This window comes from Hypanus sabinus, chromosome 18 (genome assembly GCF_030144855.1).
Source record: "Hypanus sabinus isolate sHypSab1 chromosome 18, sHypSab1.hap1, whole genome shotgun sequence".
Classification (NCBI taxonomy): Eukaryota; Metazoa; Chordata; class Chondrichthyes; order Myliobatiformes; family Dasyatidae; genus Hypanus; species Hypanus sabinus.
In genome coordinates, this window is record NC_082723.1 from 54885991 (window position 1) to 54911834 (window position 25844).

General features: G+C 38.7%; 1 protein-coding gene across 9 annotated transcripts in view; it reads right to left on the bottom strand.

Moving 5' to 3' along the window:
- Positions 1 to 2012: 2012 nt before the first annotated feature.
- LOC132407606 (uncharacterized) overlaps positions 2013 to 25844 on the bottom strand; it is a 38726-nt gene continuing 14894 nt past the window's right edge. The window contains exons 5-20 of one of the 9 annotated variants that reach the window (XM_059994358.1): positions 24168 to 24203; positions 23712 to 23747; positions 23244 to 23279; positions 11209 to 11244; positions 10735 to 10767; positions 10237 to 10272; positions 9665 to 9700; positions 9325 to 9360; positions 8004 to 8039; positions 7548 to 7580; positions 6571 to 6606; positions 4286 to 4321; positions 3806 to 3841; positions 3355 to 3390; positions 2885 to 2920; positions 2013 to 2435 (exon numbers count right to left, since the gene is read on the bottom strand). In XM_059994358.1, coding sequence (XP_059850341.1) covers positions 2396 to 2435; positions 2885 to 2920; positions 3355 to 3390; positions 3806 to 3841; positions 4286 to 4321; positions 6571 to 6606; positions 7548 to 7580; positions 8004 to 8039; positions 9325 to 9360; positions 9665 to 9700; positions 10237 to 10272; positions 10735 to 10767; positions 11209 to 11244; positions 23244 to 23279; positions 23712 to 23747; positions 24168 to 24203 — 574 coding nt within the window. In that variant the 3' untranslated portion in view covers positions 2013 to 2395. The remainder of the gene's footprint in view (positions 2436 to 2884; positions 2921 to 3354; positions 3391 to 3805; positions 3842 to 4285; positions 4322 to 6570; positions 6607 to 7547; positions 7581 to 8003; positions 8040 to 9324; positions 9361 to 9664; positions 9701 to 10236; positions 10273 to 10734; positions 10768 to 11208; positions 11245 to 23243; positions 23280 to 23711; positions 23748 to 24167; positions 24204 to 25844) is intronic. The other 8 variants (XM_059994361.1, XM_059994363.1, XM_059994364.1 and 5 more) reach the window with 8 other exon arrangements.

Sequence of the window (25844 nt, forward strand, 5' to 3'; positions counted from 1 at the left end):
GTTTTCAGAGCCTCACCAGGTACTCCATCAGGGCCTGATGCCTTGCAAGGATTCCCCCTCCTTAACAACAGCCTAACATCGGCCTCCATGGTCACAGGGTCACCGGGTGCAGCGGGGATCTTCACAGTTGTAATCTTATTCTCTTTCCAAACGGGCATAGAGGGTGTTGAGCTCATTTGGTAGTGAAGCATCACTGCCATTCCTATGCATGCTATTGAGTTTCACTTAGTACGAAGTAATGTCCTGCAAACCTTGCCAGAGTTGACGTGCATCCGATGTTGCCTCTAACCTCGCTCAGAATTTTCTCTTCACTCGAGATAGCCCTTTGCAAATCAACCCTGGTTTTCTTGTACAGACCTGGGTCACCAGACTTAAACGCCACAGATATAACCCCCAACAGATGATGTACCTCTTGGTTCATTCATGGATTTTGGTTTGGGAACCAAAATATACTTTCATTTATGATTGAATAAGGTCTCGAAATTTAAAAAAAAATCTGTATTTTTTGTGTAAAACAAATTGTTTTTTTTTAAAAGCATTCTTAGGATGGGATTTTTAGTAAGATTGGCACAGCCCTCAACAGCAATGAAGTGCTTTGTGTGGCTGGTTATGGATTGTATTAAATCCCATGTTCCTGTTACACTGGACGCTTCCAGTTTACGTCGCTCAAATCGGTCCACTGATGATGCCATAGCCTCTGCATTCCATTTCATCCTGCACCACCTGGAAAATGGTGCCTTATATACCAGGATGTTGCTTATCAACTTCAGCCTGACATTTAATACGATCGTCATTCAGAAGCTGGCAAGTAAACTGTCCTTGTTGGGTCTCAACATCTCTTCTGGATCCTGGACTTCTTGGCAGAAAGGTCACAGTTAGTCCGTTTTGTCGTAAACATCTCTAGATCCATTATGTTGATCACTGGTGCTTCCCATGGCTGCATGTTCAGTCTGCTGCTGATGCATTACTGAACTGCTAGATGCAGTTCAAACCAAATCATCAAGTTTGCTGATGATACAACAGTGATTGGCCTCATCAACAATGATGAGATGGCAGACAGAGAGCAGGTAGAACGGTAAGAGCAAACAACTTGAGTCTCAATGCAGACAAGACCAAAGAGATGATTGTGGACTTTAGAAAGGTGCAGCCTGACCATTTGCACAGCTCCTCAGTGAGAGACTTAGGATCACCCAGTTTCCAGGAGTGCACACAATGGACATTCTCACCTGGTCCATCAACACCATGTTTGGTCAAGAAAGCACGGCAGCATCTTCACTTCCGGAGGAGAGTGAGGCGAGTGTGCCTCCATACCAGCGTTCTAACCAATTTTTAAAGAAGACCCTACAAAGGATTTTAAGGACTGCTGAGAGGATTATTGGGGTTTCTCTTATACCCCTCTTTATCAGGAGTGCTGTATATGCAGGGCCCTTAACTTCATCAATGATCCCTTCCATCCATCTAACAGCCTGTTTGACCCTCTACCACCAGGCAGGAGATACTATAGCATTAGGACAAGAACGGTTAGGATGGGAAACAGCTTCTTCCCCAGGTTGTAAGACTACTGAACTCCCTTGTCACCATCCAGGTCTCATCACGCATAAAGCTCCAGCAGCATTACACTATTAATTTCTTAACTTGTGTCATAAATGCATCTTATTATTTGTTAATTTACTAGTGGTAATATTACTTGATGTGTTACGTGTGTGAGCTATATGTACTGTATTGTGTACCTTGCTCCAGAGGAATGTTGTTTCATTTGGCGGTATTCATGTATACAGTTGAATGACAATAAACTGCACTGCTAGATCACATTGCACTAAGACAGATGCCAAGAGATTCGAGTCTTCCTTGGTGCATTAAATAGGTATGTGTGAAATGCTCACACCTAACTGTTAGAAAAGTGGCAAAAAGAAAAGTTAAAATAATTTAGGATAGTTTTCATTTTGCAAATTATTTCATAAAATTAGAAGATACCTACTGATCATGGAATGAAAGTAAAGGCTCTCTCAAAATCCTGAGACATAAGAATCAAATATATTTTATTTTCAACTTTTCCAAAAAAACGTATTTAATCATTCAGATGTTCAGTTTAGTTTTATTCAATAGTAGTTGCAGCATTGGTTCAATATTACATGCAGATCATATAACTAAGGCAAATAGCTCTAATTGCTGTGCTGAGAAAATACATTCAGCTTGATGACTGAACTTGGTCTTGACATTAAAAAAGCTGTAATTAATGGTTTTACAATTGCTTTGTTTTTCATTTTATTGAAAGCATTATCAGAATATTGGAATTAAGTTCAGCAGCTATCAGCACTTGCTCTTAAGGCAGATGCCAAGATATTGGAGTTTTTCTTGGTACATTAAACAGGGGTGCTGGCATCTATCAGGTCACTCACTTATCATGGAATGAAAGGGAAGAGTCTCTCAGAATCCTGGTGAAAGAAACACATATTATTTACATTCCTTTCCAAATTTTCAATAACTATACTTAACCATTTGTAGGTAATGCCCAGTCACAATCAGAAGCATTGCTCCAGTAATAGTTGTAATTTCATACCACATACAGGTAATATACTTTCATTTGTTGTTGAAGAAGGTACTGAAATTTAAAAGTCCGTATTTTTGAGTTAATTCTTAATTTCATTTTTTTGAAAACTATTCTCACAATATGGGAAATGCTGTTAAGATTGGCAATTGTCACCTGTTGCCACAAGACAGATGACAAGACATTGGAGTTTTGCTTGGTACTTTAAACATATGTGTCTAATGCCAACACCTAACTGGGTGACTGGGAGAAGTTAGAAAAGTGGCAAAAAATGTTAAAAATGTTCAGGATAGTTTTCATTCTGCAAATTATTTCATAAAATTAGAAGATACTTACTTATCATGGAATGAAGGTGAAGAATCTCGTAGAATCCTGGTAATAGAATCAAATACAGTTTCTTTTTCAATTTTCAAAAACTATTCAACTATTTGTAGGTTCAATTTCCAATCTCATTCAGAAGCATTGTTTCAACAATATTTGGTTTTCATTATCCCATGCAGATAAAATAATGCTTTCACTCGTTTTTGAATGTGGTCTTGACACAAAAACCTTTATATTCACGTTTTTAACATAGCTTTTTATTTTTTAAAGCATTCTCAGGATATGCGGATTTCTGGTAAGACAACTACATCATCTTTTGCTCTGTAGAGATATGCCAAGAAATTGGAGTGTTTCTTGGTGTGTGTGATGCTGGCACCTGATCAGGTAACCTGCAGAAGTTAGGTAAAAGGAATAAAAGGAAGTGAAAACTGTTTAGGATGGTTTTCGTTCAGGAAATTATTTCACAAAATAAGAAAGATACTTACTCATCATGGAATGAAGGTGAAGAATCTCCCAGAATCCTGGGAAAAGGAACAAATACATTTTCTTTTATGATTTTCCAGTAACTGTTTAAAATTTGCAGGTTCAGCTTCCAGTCTCACTCAGAAACATTGCTCCAGCATTACTTGATAAGCTTCATAACATGCAGATAATAGCTTCACTTGTTATTGAACAGGGTTCTAACATAATATTTTGTATATTTTGGGTTTCTACCTTTGCTTTTATTTTTAATAAAAACATTCTCAAAATATGAGGACTTCTTGTTGCCCTTAAGACAGAAGCCAAGAAATTGAGTTCTTTCATGTTACACTAAACAGCTGCTGTGTGCAGTGTTGGTATCTAAACAGGTGACATACAAACCTCAGGAAACTGGCAAAAAGAACAGTTAAAAGTCTTTAGGATACTTTTCATTTTGCAAATAAGGAAGATACTTACTTATCATGGAATGAAGGTGAAGAATCTGTCAGAACCCTGTTGAAAGAATCAAATATAATTTATTTCAATTTTTCAATAACTGTTGTACCATTTGTAGTCTCAGATTCCAGTCTCACTTGAAGCATTGCTCCAGCAATAATTGATATTTGTTACCACATGTAGATAATCCTTACACTTGTTATTGAACAAAGTCTTGATACAGGAAATCCACATTTTTGGGGGTTCTAACATCTTGGTTGTTTATTTTTATTAAAACATTCTCAGGACTTAGGGAATACTGGTAACCGTAGCAATTGTTGCCCGATGATATAATACAGATGCCAAGACATTGGAGTCTTTCTTGTGCATTAAGCAGATGTGTGTCTAATGCTCACATCTAACCAGGTGACTGGGAAATGCAAGGAAAGTTGCAAAAAAAAAGATAAAACTGTTTAGAATAGTTTTCATTCTGTAAATTTCATAAAATTAGAAGTTACTTACTTATCATGGAATGAAGGTGAAGAACCTCTCAGAATCCTGGTAAGAGAATCAAATACAGTTTCTTATTCAATTTTGAGTAACTCTATTTAACTGGTGGTGAATATTGGTAGTTCATGTTAGGTGTTTGATGTTCTGGGGTAGGTATAACATGTAGAAAAGGGATCAGCCACACATGAACACAAGGAGCACCAATATCTCTCAGGCAGGTTTACTAGAGGTGTTGGGGAGGGTTTAAACTAATTTGGCAAGGGAATGGGAAGTGGAGTGATGAGGCTGATTATAGGAATGTTGGTTTACAAGCAGAGACAGTGTGTAGCGAGACTGTTAGGAAGGTGTGGTGAACTACATATACCTGTCTGGACACGCCCTCCCCGCTGACTGCTCCTGTGGCTCCTCCCACAGACCCCTGTATAAAGGCGATTGGAGGCACTGCTCCTCCCTCAGTCTCCAGGATGTTGTGTGATGGTCTCTTGCTGCTGACTTCTCTCTTCCAGCTAATAAAAGCCTAGATCTCGCCTCACGTCTCCAAGAGTTATTGATGGTGCATCAGAAGGGCAGGGAATTAATAGGGCAAAATTGCAGTCAGTGGATGTACAGGGACAAAAACGAAAAGTGTGACAGGACTGAAGGTCTTATATTTGAATGCAGGTAGTACACAAAATAAGGCAGGTGATTTTATAGCAAAGTTAGAGATAGGCAAGTATGATGTTGTGGGTACATGGAGTTATGGTTAAAGACGATTGTAGTTAGAAGCTTAATATCCAAGGATATACTATCTATCGAAAGTACAGGTAGATAGACAGTGGAGAAGTGACTCTGCTCGTAAAAATTTAAGTGAAATTTTAGAAAGGGCTGACATAGGATAAGCAGATGTAGAGTCCTTGGGGTAGAGTTAAGAAACTGCATGAATAAGATCCTGATGGGAGTTATTTACAGGCCTCCGAAAAGTAGCAAAAGGGAAAAATTTGCCTGACAAATCTGTTAGAAGTCTTTGAGGAAATAACAAGGATAGACAAAAGAGAATCAGTGGATGCTGTGAACTTGGCTTTTCAGAAAGCCTTAGACAAGGTGTTGCACTTGAGGCTGCTTATAAGGTAAAAACCCAGGGAAGATAGCAGCAGGGATAGAAGGGTGGCTGATTGGCAGGAGGCAACTAGAGGTGTTCTGCAGGGGTCAGCACTTGGACTGCTCCTTTTTATGTTGTGTATCAATGACTTGGATTACGGAATTGATGGCTTTGTGGCCAAGTTTGCATACAATATCAAGATAGGTGGAGGGCAGTTATTATTAAGGAAGGAAGTAGGTTGCAGAAGGACTTCAACAGATTAGGGGAACAGGAAAGAAGTGGCAAATGGAATACAGTTTTGGGAAGTGTATTGTCATGCACTTTGGTAGAAGGAATAACAGCACAGACTATTTTCTAAAGAGGAGAAATTTCAAAAATCTAAGGTGCAAAGGGATTTGGGAGCCCTTGTGTAGAATTCCCTAAAGGTTAATTTGCAGGTTGAATCAGTGGTGAGGAAGGCAAAAGCAATGTTGGCATTCCGTTCGAGAGACATGAATATAAAAGCAAGGACGTAATACTGAGTCTGTATTAGGCACCGGTGAGGCCTCTTATTTAAGAAAGGATGTGCTATCATTGGAGAGGGTTCAGAGGAGATGCATAAGAATGATTCTGTGATTTAAAGAGATATCATATGAACAGCGACTGAAGGCTCTGGGCACATAATCTCTGGAATTTAGAAGAATGGGGGGGGGATCTCATTGAAAACTACTAAATGTTAAAAGGCTTAGATAGAGTGGATGTGAAGAGGCTGTTTCCTTTGGTGGTAAGTCTAGGTCCAGAGGGCACAGCCTCAAAATACTGTAGAGGGATATTCATTTAGAATGGAGATAAGGATGAATTTCTTTAGAGGAGAATCTGAGGAATTTGTTGCCACAGGTGGTTGTGGAGGCAAGATCACTGGGTGCATTTAAGACAGAGGGTGATCAATTCTTGATTAGTCATGGCATGATAAGTTATGGGGAGAAGCAAGGAGAATGGAGTTAAGGGAAATGCAGCAGCCATGATGAAACGGTGGAGCAGACATGATGGGCCAAGTGGTCTAATTCTGCTCCTATATCTCCTATTTATTCCAGAAATACGGATTTTATTTCAGATTTCCATCAACTACATATTTTAGTGCTTGGAAGAGTTTCCACTCTCTCTACTCATGGGCAAGAAGTGACCAGAAGTTTATTCTTTCTAGAAACAAATAATTTTACAAAGTAAGGAAGATACTTACTTATCATCGAATGAAGGTGAAGGTTCTCTCAAAATCCTGTCAAAAGAATGAAATATATTTTATGTTTCAATTTTGCAATAACTTTATTCAATCATTCAGTTTAAAATCTCAGAAACTGGCATTATCTGGTATTCTTTATTACATGCAGATAACAAAGGCAAATTGCTTAGAATGCAAGTGACATAATACTTTCATCTTGAGCATTGAAAAATGGCACTGAGATAAAATAAATCTGCAGCTTTGTTGTTCTGACTTCTTAGACTATTTTTATTGCAGATATTTTCAGGATATGGAGATTTCAGTTAAAATTGGCACTTATCACCTGTTATCTTTAAGACAGAGAGCAAGAAGTTGGAGACTTTCTTGGTGCATTAAATGGGTGCTATGTGTAATGCTGGAATTTTGTCAGGTGACATGCAAATCTTTGGAAAATGGCCTAAAGAACAGTTACAAGTGTTTGGGCTAGTTTTTCATTTTGGCATAGCTAAAAAGTCTTCAACACATGTCTCTACAGTTGCAGCCTGCAGAGGTCAGACCTACTCTGCTATTGCTACCATGAAGCAATAGGTAGCCGTGAAAGCACTGAATGTCAAGGGAATATGGTTATACTCTCTTTTCACAAAGATGAGTATTGTCTGCAAATGTTAATAATTAATGAAGTGCTAGAAACACTCAGAAGATCAGGGTGCATCTCTGGAGAGATAAACAGACTTAGTATTTCAGTTCAGAGAATGGCTCTAACAAAAGCTCATCGAGCTAAAACATTAACTTTATTTCAGTCTCATAACTGCTTGTATTTTCTCTGAACAGATGGTATTTTGTCGGCTGAAAGTTTCAGGAACTTCTGTTTTTATTTCAGAATTTCAGTTTCTACATATTTTGAGTTTGGAAATAAGAACTTCTGATCTCTGTGCCAATGGAAGAACATTCATCCTTTCTGAAAAGGATATTTGTTTGGGAACACTGAAGATATTTACCTATGGAATGAAGGTGAAGACTCTCTCAGAATCCTGGTAAAAGAATTAAATACTTCTTAAAATTTCTTTTTGTTTTTTCAATGTATATAGAACCATTTGTTAGTTCAGTTTCCTGTCTCATTCAGATGCAGATAATACTTCACTTGTTATTGAATATGGTCCTGACATTTTTAAAAAATCTGTATTTTTAATGTTTTTCACTTCTTTATATTTATTTTTAATAAATGCATTCATAGGATATGGTGATTTCTGGTAAGACTGCCACTTATCACTCATTGCCCCTAAGAGTGATGCCAAAAAATTGGGGTCTTTCTTACTGCATTATACAAGGTGATGTGTGTGGTGATGGCACCTAATCAGGTGACTTGCAGAAATTAGGAAAGTGGCAAAAACAGTTAAAACTATTTAGAACCGTTTTCATTCTAAAATCATTCCTCAAAGTAACAAGATACTTACTTATCATGGAATGAAAGTGAAGAATTTCTCAAGTTACTGGTAAAAGAATCAAATATATTTTCTTTACAGTTTTTCAGTAAAACTCCGTTTAACAATTTGCAGGTTCAGTTACCAGTCTCATTCAGAAACATTACTCCAGCATTACTTGATATTCCTTATCACATGCAGATTATATAATTGAACATAGTCTTGACATTCAAATGTGAAGATTTTGGGGTTCTAACATTGTTTTTATTTTTAATAAAATGTTACAACAATGAATATATGATTGAGACAGGTCTTTTATAACAAGTAAAACATTTATTAAACACTGCTTAAAAAAACCCAAAAGTAAACAAACGACTAACTTAACCGGAAGTCAGCTGCGATACGGCAGCTCGAACAGTTCTAAAAGCGAGAATGCGAAAACAGTCCTTAGAAGTCGTAATGCGAAGGTCCAAAGATTTACCCAGTCGCTTAGGAGAGACTTCTTGAAACAATTTAAATTCTCTTTCACGTCGTGTTACTGCTGTTCCCAGACGAAGTATGCTTTGATCAAAGGATTCACGATGAAGAAAATGAAACGGCTTAAAGGCACCGACCTTTCTTTGGCGAAACTTTACCCAACCCTCTATTCTTCTGGCAGAACAGGAGTTATCATGGGCATAGCTGATGAATTCCTTACAAATGAGAATCAAACAAGGTCGAACCTGCTTTATCGTAGAAATCAACTTTCCTCGATCATTAACTTCCCGAACTTCAAATCTTCACTCTCCAATGACTGGACTGGCAGTATTATGGCAAAACTGTCGGCAATAACCTTTGACTTAAGGCAGAAAGTAAAACTCCACTTTTAAATGAAACTGTGTCATAACTTCGGAATATGCAGCAGCATGGAGTCACTACCAAATTCAACCATGGACTGCCCACATCACAGGGTGGGGTTCTCCTTTTATACCCAGTTGGAAAAAACTATCACATGACCTCTTACTGGCAGGAAAATGACATCACTCCCCCACCACAAGACCATTACCTCATCTCCAGCATAGCTTCAATTACATCATGGTCACGTGACAGGTACAAGATACCCATGGGTACATAACAAAAAGTATTCTCAAAATACGAGGATTTCTAGTAAGAATGACACTTAACAACTGTTGCCTCTAATACAGAAGCCAAGAAATTGAGTTCGCTTTTGTTCCACTAAACAGCTTCTGTGTGTAGTGCTGGCATCTAAACAGGTGACATACAAACCTTAGGAGACTGGCAAAAAGAACAGTTAAAAATCTTTAGGATACTTTTCATTTTGCAAATGATTTCACTTAATAAGGAAGGTACTTACTTATCATGGAATGTAGGTGAAGCATCTGTCAGAATCCTGGCAGAAGAATCAAATATAAATTATTTCACAATTTTTCAATGGCAGTTGTACCATTTGTAGGTTCAGATTCCAGTCTCACTTGAAGCAGTGCTCCAGCAATAATTGATATGTGTTACCACATGCAGATAATCCTTACACTTGTTATTGAACAAAGTCCTGATACAGGAAATCCATAGTCTCTGGGGTTTCTAACGTCTTGGTTTTTATTTTTATTAAAACATTTTCAGGATATGGGGAATACTGGTTATGTTAGAATGATAGTTTTCATTCTGTAAATTTCCCAAGATTAGAAGTTACTTACTTATCATGGAATGAAGGTGAAGAACCTCTCAGAATCCTGGTAAGAGAATCAAATACAGTTTGTTATTCAATTTTGAATAACTCTATTTAACTGGTGGTGAATATTGGTAGTTCATGTTAGGTGTTTGATGTTCTGGGGTAGGTATAACATGTAGAAAAGGGATCGGCCACACCTGAACCCAAGAGGGACCATTATCACTACAGGCAGATTTACTAGGGGTGTTGAGGAGGGTTTAAACTAATTTGGCAAGGGGATGGGAAGCAGAGTGAAGGGGCTGATTATAGGAATGTTGGTTTACAAGCAGAGGCAGTGTTGTTGTCTACCTGGATTTTTAGAAACCCTTAGACAAGGTGATGAAACGGCGGACAGACTCGACGAGCCAAATGGCCTAACTCTCCTCCTACATCTTAGTCTTATTTATTCCAGAAATGCAGGTTTAATTTCAGATTTCCATCAATTACAGATTTTAGTATTTGAAAGAGTTTCCACTCCCTGTGCTCATGGGCAGCAAGTGACCAGAAGTTTATTCTTTCTGGAAACAAATAGTTTTACAAAGTAAGGAAGATACTTACTTATCATTGAATGAAGGTGGAGACTCTCTCAAAATCCTGTCAAAAGAATTAAATTTACTACATATTTCAATTATGCAATAATTTTATTCAATTATTCAGTTTAAAATCCCATAAATTGGCATTATCTGGTATTCTTTATTACATACACATAATATAATAAAGGCAAATTGCTTAGTATGCAACAGTGACATAATACTTTCACCTTGAGTATTGAAAAACTGCACTGAGATAAAATAAATCCACAGTTTTGTCCTTTGGCCTTCTTATTTCTTTCTTTTTATTACAGGTATTTTCAGGATATGGAGATTTCAATTGTATTTTCTTTCAACAGATGGTATTTTGTAAGCTGCAAGTTTCAGGAACTTCTCTTTCTAGTTCAGAATTTCAGTTTCTACATATTTTGAGTCTGGAAATAAGATCTTCTAATCTCTGTGCCCATGGCAGAACAATCATTCCTTCTGGAAATGATATCTGTCTAGGAACAAGGAAGATACTCACCCGTGGAATGAAGGTGCAGATTCTCTCAGAACCCTGGTAAAGGAATTAAAATACTTTTTTATTTTCATTTCTTCAATAAATATATTTAACCATTTGTTCATTCAGTTTCCAGTCTCATTCAGAAGCATTTCTTGGTATTCTTTATCAGATGCAGATAATATTCAGTTGTTATTGAACATAGTCCTGACATTTAAAAAATCAGTTTTTTTATGTTCTTAACTTCTTGGTTTTTATTTTTATTAAAAGCATTCCCAAGATATTGGATTTCAGGTAAACCTGCCACTTATCACCCATTGCCCCTAAGGGAGATGCCAAGAAATTTGGGTCTTTTCTAGTACACTAAACAGGGTGCTGTGAGTGGTGATGACACCTAATCAGTTGACCTGAATAAGTTAGGAAGGTGGCAAACAAAGTTAAAACTATTTAGAATGGTTTACATTCAAAGATTATTTCACAAAATAAGAAGATACTTACTTATCATGGAATGAAGGTGAAGAACCTCTCAGAATCCTGGTAGAGGAATCAAATATCATTTATTTCACAATTGTTCAATTCCTGTTGTACCATTTGTAGATTCAGCACCCAGCCTCATTCAGAAGCATTGCTCTAGTGATAACTAATTTTTGTTATCACATGCAGATATTACTTTCACTTCCTGACATATGAAATCCATATTTTCAGAGTTCCTAACATCTTGGTTTTTATTTTTCCTAAAAGCATTTTCAGGATTTGGGGAATACTGGGAACCTCGGCAATTGTTGCCCAATGCCAAGAGATTGGAGTCTTTCTTGGTGCGTTAAGCAGGTGTGTGTGCAATGCTCACACCTAACCAGGTGAATGGAAGTGCAAGTAAAAAACTATTTAAAATAGTTTTCATTCTGTAAATTTCACAAAATTAGAAGATACTTATTAGGGAATGAAGGTGAAGAATCTCTCAGGATCCTGGTAAGAGAATCAAATGCAGATCAAGTTGAGGCGTTTGATGTTGTGATGCTCGCTGAACTTGGCAATTAGTTTGTGTACATTTTATTTTCTGTAAGAAGATTTGGTTGACTTGGCAGATGAATAGGTGGCTGAGAATCTGCACGGGAGCAGCATTTCAGATTCCTGGATTAGTGGAATCATTTCTTTTTTTTTTAAAATAATTTTTTATTGCATTTTTAAATGATTACAAAGTATGAAAAAAACAATGTATATAACCCATACCCCCTCCCCTTAACCCCTCCCCCCTAACTGCCCCTTAGAAAAAAAAGAAAGAAAGAAAGAAAGAAAGAAAGAAAGAATGCCTGGTGGTTGGAAGATCTCCACATGCTCCATGGAGTTCATAATAATTTTAATATGTATATTTATTTCTTTCCCCTAATAACCAATTGTTTCATCTTAAAAGCATCTATATATTTAATCCTATCTTTTGTAAATAAGGGCTCCAAATTTTCAAAAATGTTTCATATTTATCTCTTAAATTATAAGTAATTTTTTCTAATGGAATACAACCATAGATTTCTTTCTTCCAAGAATCTATACTTAAATGTGAATCCGATTTCCAAGTAACTGCAATAGCTTTTTTGGCTACTGCCAGTGCAATTTTTATAAATTCTTTCTGATACTTATTTAGTTTGAGTTTCGGTTTTATCCCTTCAATATCACCTAGTAAAAATAATATTGGATTATGAGGAAATTGTGTTCCTGTAATTTGTTCCAGTAAAAGTCTTAAATTTGTCCAAAAAGGTTGAATTTTAGAGCAAGACCATGTCGAATGTAAAAAAGTACCAGTTTCCTGGTTACATCGGAAACACTGATCCGATAAATTTGGATTAAATTTTTTTATTTTTTGTGGTGTAATATATAATTGATGTAGAAAATTATACTGCACTAATCTTAACCGAACATTTATTGTATTTGTCATACTGTCAAGGCATAGTCTTGACCAATTTGTTTCTTCAATTTTAATATTCAAATCACTTTCCCATTTTTGTCTTGACTTATGGACTCCTTGCTTAATTACCTGTCTTTGAATCAAATTATACATGCAAGATACAAATTTTTTGATATTTCCTTTTTGAATTAAAATTTCTATTTCATTAGATTTCGGCAATAACATTGTTTGACCTAATTTTTCTCTTAAATAAGCCCTTAATTGAAAGTAACAAAATAAAGTGTTGTTTGATATTTTATATTTATTCTTTAATTGTTCAAATGACATTAATATACCTCCTTCAAAACAATTCCCTATATATCTAATCCCATTTTGAATCCAATTATATAAAAGTTGATTGTCCATTGTAAAAGGAATAAGTCTATTTTGAATTAAAGATCTCTTTGCTAATAAAGATTTTTTTATCTCATCATCAACATTTATCTTATTCCATAAATCAATCAAATGTTTTAATATAGGAGATTCTTTCTTTTCCCGTATCCATTTAGATTCCCATTTGTATATAAAATCTTCTGGTACATTTTCTCCTATTTTATCTAATTCTATTCTAATCCATGCCGGTTTATCTTTCTCGAAAAAAGATGCAATAAATCTAAGTTGATTTGCTTTATAATAATTCTTAAAATTTGGAAGTTGTAATCCTCCTAGATCAAATTTCCATGTCAATTTTTCCAATGATATTCTGGACATCTTACCTTTCCAGAGGAATTTCCTCAAATATTTATTTAACTCTTGAAAAAACTTCTGGGGTAATTGTATTGGTAATGATTGAAATAAATATTGTACTCTAGGGAATATATTCATTTTTATAGTATTTACTCTACCTACTAATGTTATTGGTAGTGCCATCCATTTTTCAAGATCTTCCTGAATTTTTTTCAAAAGTGGTAAGTAATTTAATTTGTATAAGTTTTTTATATCATTATCAACTCTTATACCTAAATATTTTATACCATTTACTGGCCATCTAAATTGAGTTATTAATCGACATTGATTATAATCTCCTTTAGTAAGAGGCAAAATTTCACTTTTATCCCAATTTATTTTATAACCCGATATTTTCCCATATTCTTCTAGTCTATAAGATAATTTGCGTAGTGAATGTAATGGATCTGTTAAATAAATTAGAACATCATCAGCAAATAAGTTAATCTTGTATTCTTCCTGATTAACTCTGAAACCCTTAATATCTGGGTCCATTCTAATTAATTCAGCTAATGGTTCTATTGCCAACACAAACAAAGCAGGTGATAGTGGGCAACCTTGCCGAGTTGATCTTGTTAACTGAAATGATGTTGAAATTTGACCATTTGTCACTACTTTAGCTTTGGGATTAGTATTTAAGGTTTTAATCCATTTTATAAATGATGTTCCTAGTCCATATTTTTCCAATACCTTAAATAAAAAATCCCATTCCAATCTATCAAATGCTTTCTCTGCATCTAAAGCAACCGCCACACTCATTTCCTCCCTCTTTTGTGCTAAATGGATTATACTAAATAACCGAGTTACATTATCTGCCGATTGTCTATTTTTGATAAATCCTGTTTGATCCATATGCACTAATTTTGGTAAGCATTTAGATAATCTATTAGATAAGATTTTTGCTATTATTTTATAATCAGTGTTTAATAAAGAAATAGGTCTATATGATGCTGGTTTTAAAAGGTCTCTATCTTTTTTTGGCAATACTATTAAAATAGCTGTTGAAAAAGATTCTGGAAGTTTATGCGTTCTTTCCGCCTGATACATTAATTCCATAAAAGGAGGAATTAATAAATCTTTAAACTTTTTATAAAATTCAGGTGGAAAACCATCTTCTCCTGGAGATTTATTACTTTGAAGTGATCCCAAAGCTTCTTCAACTTCTTTCACTGTAAAAGACATACCTAATCCCTTCTGTTCTTCTGTATTTAATTTTGGAAGAGTTATTTGTGATAAAAATTCTTCTATCTTAACATCGTCATTCTTTGATTCTGATTTATACAACTCAGAATAAAAATTCTTAAAAGCCTCATTAATTTCTAGAGGTTTATAAGTAATTTCATTCACTTTTGTTCGAATTGCATTTATTGTTTTAGAAATCTGGTCTGTTTTTAACTGCCATGCAAGAACTTTATGTGATCTTTCACCTAATTCATAATATCTCTGTTTAGTTCTCATAATTGCTTTTTCTGTTCGATATGTCTGGAGTGTATTATATTTTAACTTCTTATTAATAAGTTGTCTTCGTTTTTCTTCTGTCATATTTCTTTGAGATTCTTTTTCTAATTTTATAATCTCCAGTGGAATCATTTCTGATGTAGGTATGATCTGTAGAAAAGGGATGGGCTGCACCTGATCCCAAGTGGGTCTAATATATTTACAGGCAGGCTTCCTAGAGGTGTTGGGGAGGGTTGAAACTAATTTGTCAGGAGGATTGGAACTGGAGTGATGGGGCTGATTATAGGAATGTTGGTTTATAAGCAGAGGCAATGTATACTGAGATGCTCAGGAAGGACAGGGAGTTAATACGGCAAAATTGCACTCAGTGGGATAGGCTACAATGTAACGTGGACAAAAATGAAAAGGGTGACAGGACTGAATGTCTTATATTTGAATGCATGCAGTACACAAAATAAGGTAGATGATTTGGCGCAGTTAGAGTTAGGCAGGTATGATGTGGGTATCATGGAGCCATGGCTGAAAGATGACTGTAGTTAAGAGCTTAATATCCAAGGATACACAATCTATCAAAAAGACAGGAGGCCAGGCAGAGCAGGAGAAGCACTTTGCTGGTAAAAAAATTAAACAAAATTTAGAAAAAGCTGACAGAGGATCAGAAGTAGAATCCTTGGGGGTAGAGTTAAGAAATTGGATGGGTAAGAAGACCCTGATGTGAGTTATATATAGACATCTGAAAAGTAGTCAGGATGTGGTTTACAAATTACAATGGAGGATAGACAAAGCATGTCAAAACGGCAATATAATGTTAGTCATGGTGGTTTTAATATGAAGATATATTGAGAAAATCAATTTGAAGCAGATGCCATGAGAGAGAATATTTGGAACACCTCAGAGATGGCTTTTTGGGGCAGCTAATGGTTGAACTTACCAGAGGATCTGCATTTCTGGATTGAGTGTTGTGTAATGAAGTGGATATAATTATGAAGCTTAAAATAATGGAAGTGACAGTGATATAGTATGATGGAATTCACCCTGCAATTTGAGAGGGAGTAGCTAACGACAAATATATCAATATTACAGTGGAGTAGAAGGAATTTCAGAGGTACAAGAGAGGAGCTAGACAAAGTTGATTGGTAGGGGATGCCAGCAGGGATGATGGCAGAGCAGCAATGGCTGGAGTTTCTGAAGAAATTCGGAAGGTGCAGGATAGATACATTCCAAAGAAGAGGAAGTATTCAAAAAGCAGGATGAAGCAACTGTGACTGGCAAGGGAAAGCAACGCTAGCATAAAAGCAAAAGAGAGGGCACATAGTAGAACAAAAATTCATGGGAAGTTAGAGGATTGACTATATTTAAAAACAAACAAGGCAACTAAAAAACCCATAAAGGGGGGAAAAGGTGAAATATGAAGGTAAGCTAGCCAATAATTTCAAAAATTATATCTATAGTATTTACAGATCTATAAAGAATAAAAGAGAGGCAAGAGTAGGTATTGGACCACTGGAAAATGACACTCAAGAGATAGTAATGGGGAACAAGGAAATGGTGTATGAACTGAATAAGTATTTTGATTCAGTCTTCACTGTCGAAGACACTAGCAGTATAGTTCAAAAGTGTTCAGGGAGCCGAAGTGAGTGCAGTTTCTATTACTAGGGAGAAGGTGCTTGGGAAACCGAATGGTGTGAAGGTAGATAAAGTCACCTGGACCAGATGGACTACACTACAAAGTGCTGAAAGAGGTAGCTGAGGAGATTGTGGAAGCATTAGTAAAGATCTTTCAAGAATTAATAGATTCTGGCATGGTTCCAGAGGACTGGAAAATTGCAAATGTTAGTCCACTCTTCAAATGGAACCAGAAGCAAAATTATAGGCCAGTTAGCCCGATCTCAATGGTTGGAAAGATGTTGTAGCTGATTGTTAAGGATGGAGGCAGATGAGAAACTAGGCCAAAGTCAGCATGGTTTCCTCAAGGAAAAACCTTTCCTGACAAATTTGTTGGAATTCTTTGAAGAAGCAGCAAGCAGAAAAAAGGAGAATCAGTGGAGGTTGTGGATTTCCAGAAGGCCTTACACAAAATGTTGCACATGAGGCTGTTTAACAAGGCAAGAACCCAGGGTATTACAGGAAAGATAGTAGCATGGATAGAGGCGTAGCTAATTGGTAGGAGGCAAAGGGTGGGAATAGGGGGAGCACTTTCTGATTGGCTGCTGATGATGAGAGGTGTTCCACAGTGTTTGGCATTAGGATCGTGACTTTTTACATTGTATGTCAATGATTCAAATTACGGAATTGATGGCTTTGTGGCCGAGTTTGCAGACAGAATGAAGATAGGTGGAGGGCAGGTATTATTGAGGGAACAGGTAGGTTGCGGAAGGACTTGGACAGATTAAGAGTATAGGCAAACAAGTAGAAAATGGAGTACAATGTCAGGAAGTGTATTGTCATGCACTTTGGTAGAAGGAATAAAAGCACAGAATATTTTCTAATGGGGAGAAAATTTAAAAATCTGAGGTGCAAAGAGATTTGGGAGTCCTTGTGCAGAATTCCCTAAAGGTTAATTTGCAGCTTGAACTGGTGGTGAGGAAGGCAAATACAAAGTTAAGATTCCTTTCAAGAGGACTTGAATATAAAAGCTAGGACGCAATACTGAGTATGTATAAGGCACCTGTGAGGCCTTACTTAGAGCCCCATATATAGTAAAGGATGTGCTGATTTGGAGAGGGTTCAGAGGAGGTTCATGAGAATGATTCTGGGAATTAAAGTATTTGACTTCCGGGGTGCCTCGAGGCGATTCATGTGGCAGCAGAACTCTCAATGGATACAATTAAATATTCTTGTTTCAGTCTGATACAGTAAAAAGGACAACTGCTTTCAAGGTCAAGACTTCCAAAGTCTTAAAGATGTCTTAATGTGTTTAAACAAACTATCACTGCTTAACATTGATGGAACCTGTGGTGAACTACATATACTTGTCTGGACACGCCCCACCGCTGACTGCTCCTGTTGCTCCTCCTACTGACCAAGGCTCCTCCCACAGACCCCGGTATAAAGACGAGAAAATGCCTACAGTGCCTAATAGCTTTCACCATGGCCTGGGCTTCTTTCTCCACCGCGGGGTCATTGGCCCTGATCCCGACCGTATGCGCCCCCTGTTAGAACTCCCTCTTGCCACCACCCTCAAAGTCCTCAGATGGTGCCTGGGCTTTTCCTATTATGCCCAATGGGTCCCCCATTACGCAGACAAGGCCCAACCCCTGGTCAAGTCTACCACTTTTTCCCTCTCTGCCGAGGCCCGCGCGGCCTTCAGCTGCATTAAAGGGGACATTGCCAAAGCAACGATGCATGCGGTGGACGAGACCATTCCCTTCCAAGTAGAGAGTGAGGCCTCCGATTTCACGCTGGCTGCTACCCTCAATCAGGCAGGCAGGCCAGTAGCATTCTTTTTTCGTACCCTTCAAGGCCCTGAAATTCGGCACTCCGTGGTGGAGAAAGAAGCCCAGGCCATAGTGAAAGCTATTAGGCACTGGAGGCACTATCTCACCGGCAAAAGGTTCATCTTGCTGACCGACCAGCGCTCAGTTGCGTTCATGTTCAGCAACCAACAGCGGGGCAAAATCAAAAATGATAAAATTTTGCGGTGGAGGATAGAACTCTCCACCTACAACTATGATATCCTGTACCGGCCTGGAAGGCTCAATGAGCCCCCTGATGCCCTATCCCGGGGAGCGTGTGCCAGCGCACAGCTCGATCAGCTATACGCCCTCCATACACATCTTTGCCACCCGGGGGTCACCCAATTTTACCATTTCGTGAAAGCCCGGAACCTGCCGTACTCCCTTGAGGACATCAGGACAATGACCAGGGACTGCCAAGTCTGCGCTGAGTGCAAACCGCACTTCTACCATCCTGAAAAGGCGCAACTTATCAAGGCTACCCGCCCCTTTGAGCGACTGAGTGTTGACTTTAAGGGCCCCCTTCCCTCCACCGACCGCAATTTCTACTTTCTCAACATTATTGACGAGTATTCACGGTTCTCCTTTGCCATTCCCTGCCCCGACACCACTGCCACGTCTGTCATAAAAGCCCTGCGCCAGCTCTTCACTCTGTTCGAATATCCCTGCTATATCCACAGTGATAGAGGTTCTTCCTTTATGAGTGACGAGCTGCGCCAGTACCTGCTGGCTAGGGGCATTGCCACTAGTCGAACCACGAGCTATAATCCCCAGGGAAATGGACAGGTGGAGAGGGAGAATGCCACAGTGTGGAAGGCCACACTTTTAGCCCTTAAGTCAAAAGGGTTGCCGGTCTCGCAATGGCAGGAGGTCCTCCCCGAGGCACTGCACTCTATCCACTCCCTGTAATGTATGTCCACCAATGCCACCCCTCACGAGCGCCTATTCTCTTTTCCCAGGAAGTCTGCTACTGGGACCACCCTACCAGCTTGGCTGACATCCCCAGGGCCAGTGCTGCTCTGGAAACATGTGAGGAGCAACAAATACTCCCTGCTGGTCGAGAGGGTTCACCTTCTACATGCGAACCCCCAGTATGCCTATGTGGTCTTACCTGATGGGCGGGAGGACAGCGGACCACTACCCCGAACACTCCACGGTAACTATGAACCCTGTACCTGAGGTGACACCGCGCACACCGAGCCCTACACAGACTCCTCACGACACTCCTATACCGGGCATCTCGCACACGCATGAGGGATCACTGACGCCTAGTGGGCTGACACCTCCAGTTAGGCCGGAACCAGCACAACCACCGATTCCGGTGCAATCACCACCGGCACCTGTGCAATCACAGCCGGTGCTACGTAGATCGCAGCGACAGATTCGACCACCTGATAGACTTAACCTGTAAATATACTTGTAAGAAACTTCGCCCCATGGGGACCCTCTTTTAAAACAAAGGGGGGTGGTGAATGTGGTGAACTACATATACCTATTTGGACACACCCCCTCGCTGACTGCTCCTGTGGTTCCTCCCACTGACCGTGGCTCTTCCCACAGACCCCAGTATAAAGGTGATTGAGGCCTGAGCCCTGCCCTCAGTCTCCAGGATGTAGTATGGTGGTCAACTACTGCTTGTTCTTTCTTCCAGTCAATAAAAGCCGATATCTTGCCTTACGTCTCAGAGAGTTATTGATGGTGCATCAGAACCCATGCCAATTGTGGATAGATTCCTAGTCGATTCCATGCAGGAAATGTGGCTGTAGGTTAGGGATACAAGTGCGTTTAAGGAAACGGGGTTTTAAATTCCCAATACCGACTACCTTGCCGGTGAACATGTAGTCTCTGGTGAATGAAATCCACAATCTCAGAGCTAGGGTGCTGAATCAGAGGGACGTTAGGACCGTGTGTGTCCTTTGTTTCACAGAATCCTGGTTAACCCCTTCTTACTGGATGCAACGATTTCGATCAAAGGGTTTACTATACACAGTCAGGATAGACCTATAGTCTCTCAAAAGCAGAGGTGGAGGAGTATGCCTCATGATCAACTCTTCTTGGTGCACAAGTATACCAGTGCTGTCCCAATTTTGCTCACCAGACCTGGAATATCGTGCCATGCGTTTTACCTGCCACGGGAGATTTCCAGGATCACTTTGGTAACAGCATACATTCCACTTTAGGCCAATGTCAATCAGGCTTTAGATGATCTGAGCAATGAGATCAACGTGCATGAAACAGTGCACTCTAACACCTTCATCATCGTTTTGGGGGATTTTAACCAGGCCAGTATGAAAAAAATCACTAAGCAATTACCATCAACAGATCACTTGCAATACCAGAGGAAACAACACACTAAACCACTATTACACCAGCATCAAGAATGCCTACCGTGCTATTCCACATCCTCACTTTGGGAAGTCTGATCACTTGGCTGTATTTCTAACTCCCTGAGTATATGCAGAGACTAAAGACTGCAGCACCAGTAGTGAGGACCAAGAAGATATAGACAAGGAAAGCACAGGAATGCCTACAGGACTGCTTTGAATCGGTGGACTGGACTGTATTCCAGGATTCATCTTCAAACCTGGATGAGTATGCTGCAGTTGTTACTGACTTCATTAAAACCTGTGTGGATGAATGCGTGCCTACAAAGACTTATCAAACATTCCCAAACCAAAAACCGTGGATAAAACAGGAGGTACGTAGTCTGCTGAAGACTAGGTCTGTGGCAATCAAGTCTGGCGACCCAGGCTTGTACCAGAGAACCAGGTATGATTTGCGGAGGGCTATTTCAAGAGCAAAGCGACAATTTTGAATGGGGTTGGAGGCGACATTGGATGCATGACAACTCTGGCAGGGTTTGCAAGATATTACTTTGTACAAAGTGAAACCCAGTAATTTGAATGGCAGCGATGCTTTGCTACCAGATGAACTCAATGCCTTCTGTGCCTGCTTTGAAATAGAGAATGTAACTACAGCTGTGAAGGTTTCTGCTGCCCTGATGACCCTGTGATCTCTGTCTCAGAGGCCGATGTTAGGCTGTCTTTAAAGAGAGTGAACCCTCGCTAGGCAGAAGGTCCAGATGGAGTAGCTGGAAAGGCCCTGAAAACCTGTGCTAACCAATTAGCGGGAGAATTCAAGGACATTTTCAACCTCTCACTGCCTCGGGTAGAAGTTTCCACTTGCTTCAAAACAGCAATAATTATACCAGTGCCTAAGAACAATAATGTGAGCTGCCTTAACGACTATGGCCTGGTAGCACTCACATCTACAGTGATGAAATGCTTTAAAAGGTTGGTCATGTCTACACTGAACTCCTGTCTCAGCAAGGACCTGGACCCATTGCAATTTGCCTATCACCACAATAGATCAATGGCAGACACGATTTCAATGGCTCTCTACATAGCTTTAGACCACCTGGACAACACAAACATCTACGTCAGGATCCTGTTCATCAACTATAGCTCAGCATTTAATACCACCATTCCCACAATCCTGATTGAGAAGTTGCAGAACCTGGGCCTCTGTACCTTCCTCTGCAATTGGATCCTCAACTTACTAACCAGAAGACCACAATTGGTGTGGATTGGTGATAACACATCCTCCTCGCTGATGATCAACACTGGTGCATCTCAGGGGTGTGTGCTTAGCCCACTGCTCTATTCTCTGTATACACATAACTGTGTGGCTAGGCATAGGTCAAATATCATCTATAAATTTGCTGATGATACAACTGTTGTTGATAGAATCTCAGGTGGTGACAAGAGGGTGTACAGGAATGAGATATGCCAACTAGTGTAGTGGTGTCACAGCAACAACCTTGCACTCAATGTCAGTAAGACGAAAGAGCTGATTGTGGACTTCAGGAAGGGTAAGACAAAGGAACACACACCAATCCTCATAAAGGGATCAGAAGTGGAGAGAGTGAGCAGTTTCAAGTTTCTGGGTGTTAAGATCTCTGAGGACCTAACCTGGTCCCAACATATTGATGCAGTTATAAAGAAGGCAAGACACAGCTATACTTCATTAAGAGTTTGAAGGGATTTGGCATGTCAACAAATACACTCAAAAACTTCTAAAGACGTACTGCGGAGAGCATTCTGACAGGCTGATCACTGTCTGGTATGGGGGGTGGGGGCTACTGCACAGGACTGAAAGAAGCTGTAGAGCACTGTAAATCTAGTCCGCTCCATCTTGGGTAGTAGCTTACAAAGTACCCAGGACATCTTCAGGGAGCGGTGTCTCAGAAAGGCAGTGTCCATTATTAAGGACCTCCAGCAGCCAGGGCATGTCATTTTCTCACTGTTACCATGAGGTAGAAGGTACAGAAGCCTTAAGGCACACACTCAGCCGTTCAGGAACAGCTTCTTTCCCCTCTGCCATCCGATTCCTAAATGGACACTGAATGCTTGGACACTACTTCACTTTTTTTAATATACAGCATTTGTTTTTTGCACGATTTTTAATCCATTTAATATATGCATACTGTAATTTATTTATTATTAGTAGTAATTTTATTTATTATTATTATTATTATTTTTTTCTCTTCTATATTATGTATTGCATTTAACTGCTGCTACTAAGTTAACAAATTTCATGTCAGATGCCAGTGATAATAAACCTGATTCTGATTCAGACACACATAATATTCACTTGTTATTTAATATAGTCCTGACATTCAAAATATGTATTTTTCATGTTTTTAACACTTTTGTTTTACTTTTATTAAAAACATTCTCAGGATATGGGGACTTCTGGTAAGACTGCTACTTATTGCCCCTATGGGAGATGCCAAGAAATTGGGGTCTTTCTTGCTGCACTAAACAGGTTGATGTGTGTGGTGATGGCACCTAATCAGGTGACTTGCAGAAATTAGGAAAGTGGCAAAAAAACATTAAAACTATTTAGAATGGTTTACATTCCAGAATCATTTCTCAGAATAAGAAGATACTCACTTATCATGGAATGAAGGTGAAGAATTTCTCAGATTACTGGTAAAAGAAACAAATATATTTTCTTTACAGATTTTCAGTAACTCTGTTTGCAGGTTCAGATTCCAGTGTCATTCAGAAACATTACTCCAGCATTACTTGATATTCCTTATCACATGCCAATTATATAATTGAACATAGTCTTGACATACAAATGTGAAGAGTTTGGGGTTCTAACTTTGTTTTTATTTTTAATAAAAACATTCTCAAAATATGAGGATTTCTAGTAAGATTGACACTTATCACGTGTTGCCCCTAAGACACAACAAGAAATTGAGTTCTTTCATGCTGCACTAAACAACTGCTGTGTGTACTGCCGGTATCTAAACAGGTGATATACAAACCTTAGGAAACTGGCAAAAAGAACAGTTAAAAATCTTTAGGATACTTTTCATTTTGCAAATGATTTCACTTAATAAGGAAGATACTTACTTAGCATGGAATGAAGGTGAAGAATCTATCAGAATCCTGGTGAAAGAATCAAATATAATGTATTTCACAATTTTTCAATAACTGTTGTACCATTCATAGGTAGCATTGCTCCAGCGATAATTGATATTTGTTACCACATGTAGATAATTCACTTGTTATTGAACAAAGTCTTGATACAGAAAATCCACATTTTTGGGGGTTCTAACATCTTGGTTGTTTATTTTTTTTAAAACATTCTCAGGATTTAGGGAATACTGGTAACCGTAGCAATTGTTGCCCGATGCTATAATACAGATGCCAAGACATTGGAGTCTTTCTTGTGCATTAGGCAGATGCGTGTGTAATGCTCACATCTAACCGGGTGACTGGGAAATGCAAGGAAGGTTGCAAAAAAAAGATAAAACTGTGTAGAATAGTTTTCATTCTGTAAATTTCATAAAATTGGAAGTCACTTACTTATCATGGAATGAAGGTGAAGAACCTCTCAGGATCCTGGTAAGAGAATCAAATGTAGTTTCTTTTTCAATTCTGAGTAACTCTATTTAACTGGTGGTGAATACTGGTAGCTCATGTTGAGGCATTCGATGTTGCAGGGCTCACTGAGCTTGGCCATTAGCTTGCAGACATTTCATCTTCCGTGAGAAGATTTGGATGAATTGGCATATGAATTTGTGGCTGAGAACTGGCACAGGAGGTAGTGTTTCAGATTTCTAGATTAGTGGGATCTTGTCTGGGGTAGGTATGACCTGTAGAAAAGGGATGGGATGCACCTGAATGCATGGGGTGTATTGCGCTGTTTTTAAGTTATTTCCAGGCCTCTGAAAAGTTGCCAGGTTGTGGTTTTCAAATTACAATGGGAGATAGAAAAAAACATGTCAAAAAAGCAATGTTATGTTAGTTGTGGAATTTCAGTATGGAGAAACACTGAAAAAATCAAGTTGATGCTGATACCACAAGAAAGAATTTTTGGAATGCCTCCGAGATGGCTGCTTATGGTTGAACTCTTCTGTGGGAATCAGCACTTTTGGATTGGGTGTTGTGTAATTAACTGGGTGTAATTATGGAGCTTAAGGTAATGGAGGTTACAGTGATCATAATATGATGGAATTCACCCTGCAATTTGAGAGGGTGTAGCTAATGTCAAATGTATCAGTACTACAGTGGAGTAAAGGGAATTTTAGAGGTATGAGAGGGAACGCCAGCAGGGATGACGGCAGAGCAACAATGGCTGGAGTTTCTGGAGAAATTCGGAAGGCGCAGGATAGATACATTACACAGAATGTATTAAAAGCAGGATGAAGCAACTGTGACTGGCAAGGGAAAACAACGCTAACATAAAAGCAAAAGAGAGGGCACATAGTAGAACAAAAATTTATGGGAAGTTAGAGGATTGACTATTTTTAAAAACAAATAAGGCAACTAAAAACCCATAAAGGGGGAAAAGGTGAAATATGAAGATAAGCTAGTCAATAACAAAAAAAATTATACAAATAGTTTTTTTCAGATATATAAAAAGTAAAAGAGAGGCAAAATAGATTTTGGACCGAAAATGATATTCTAGAGAAAGTAATGGAGGACAAGGAAATGGTGGACTAACTGTATCAGTCTTTACTGTGGAAGACACTAGCAAGTTCCAGAGTGTCAGGGAGCAGAATGAGTGCAGTTGCTATTACTAGGAAAAACATACATGGGAAATTGAAAGATGTTAAGGTTAAAAGGTCTGAAGGACCAGATGGACTACACTCCAGTGTTCTGAAAGAGGTAGCTGAAGAGATTGTGGAGGTATTAGTAATGATCTTTCCAGAATCAATAGATTCTGGTGTGGTTCTGGAGGACTGGAAATTGCAATGTCACTCCACTCTTCAAGAAGAAAGGAAGGCAAAGGAAAGAAAATTATAGGCCATTTAGCCTGACCTCAGTAGTTGGGAAGATGTTGGAATTGATGTGAAGGATGTAGTTTCAGGGTACTTGGAGGCAGATGATAAAAACTTCAAAGTTAACATGGATTCCTCAAGGGAAAATCTTGCCTGACAAATCGGTTGGAATTCTTTGAGGAAATAACAAGCAGGATAGACAAAGAAGAATCAGTGGATATTGTGTACTTGGATTTTCAGAAGGCCAAAACATGAGAGT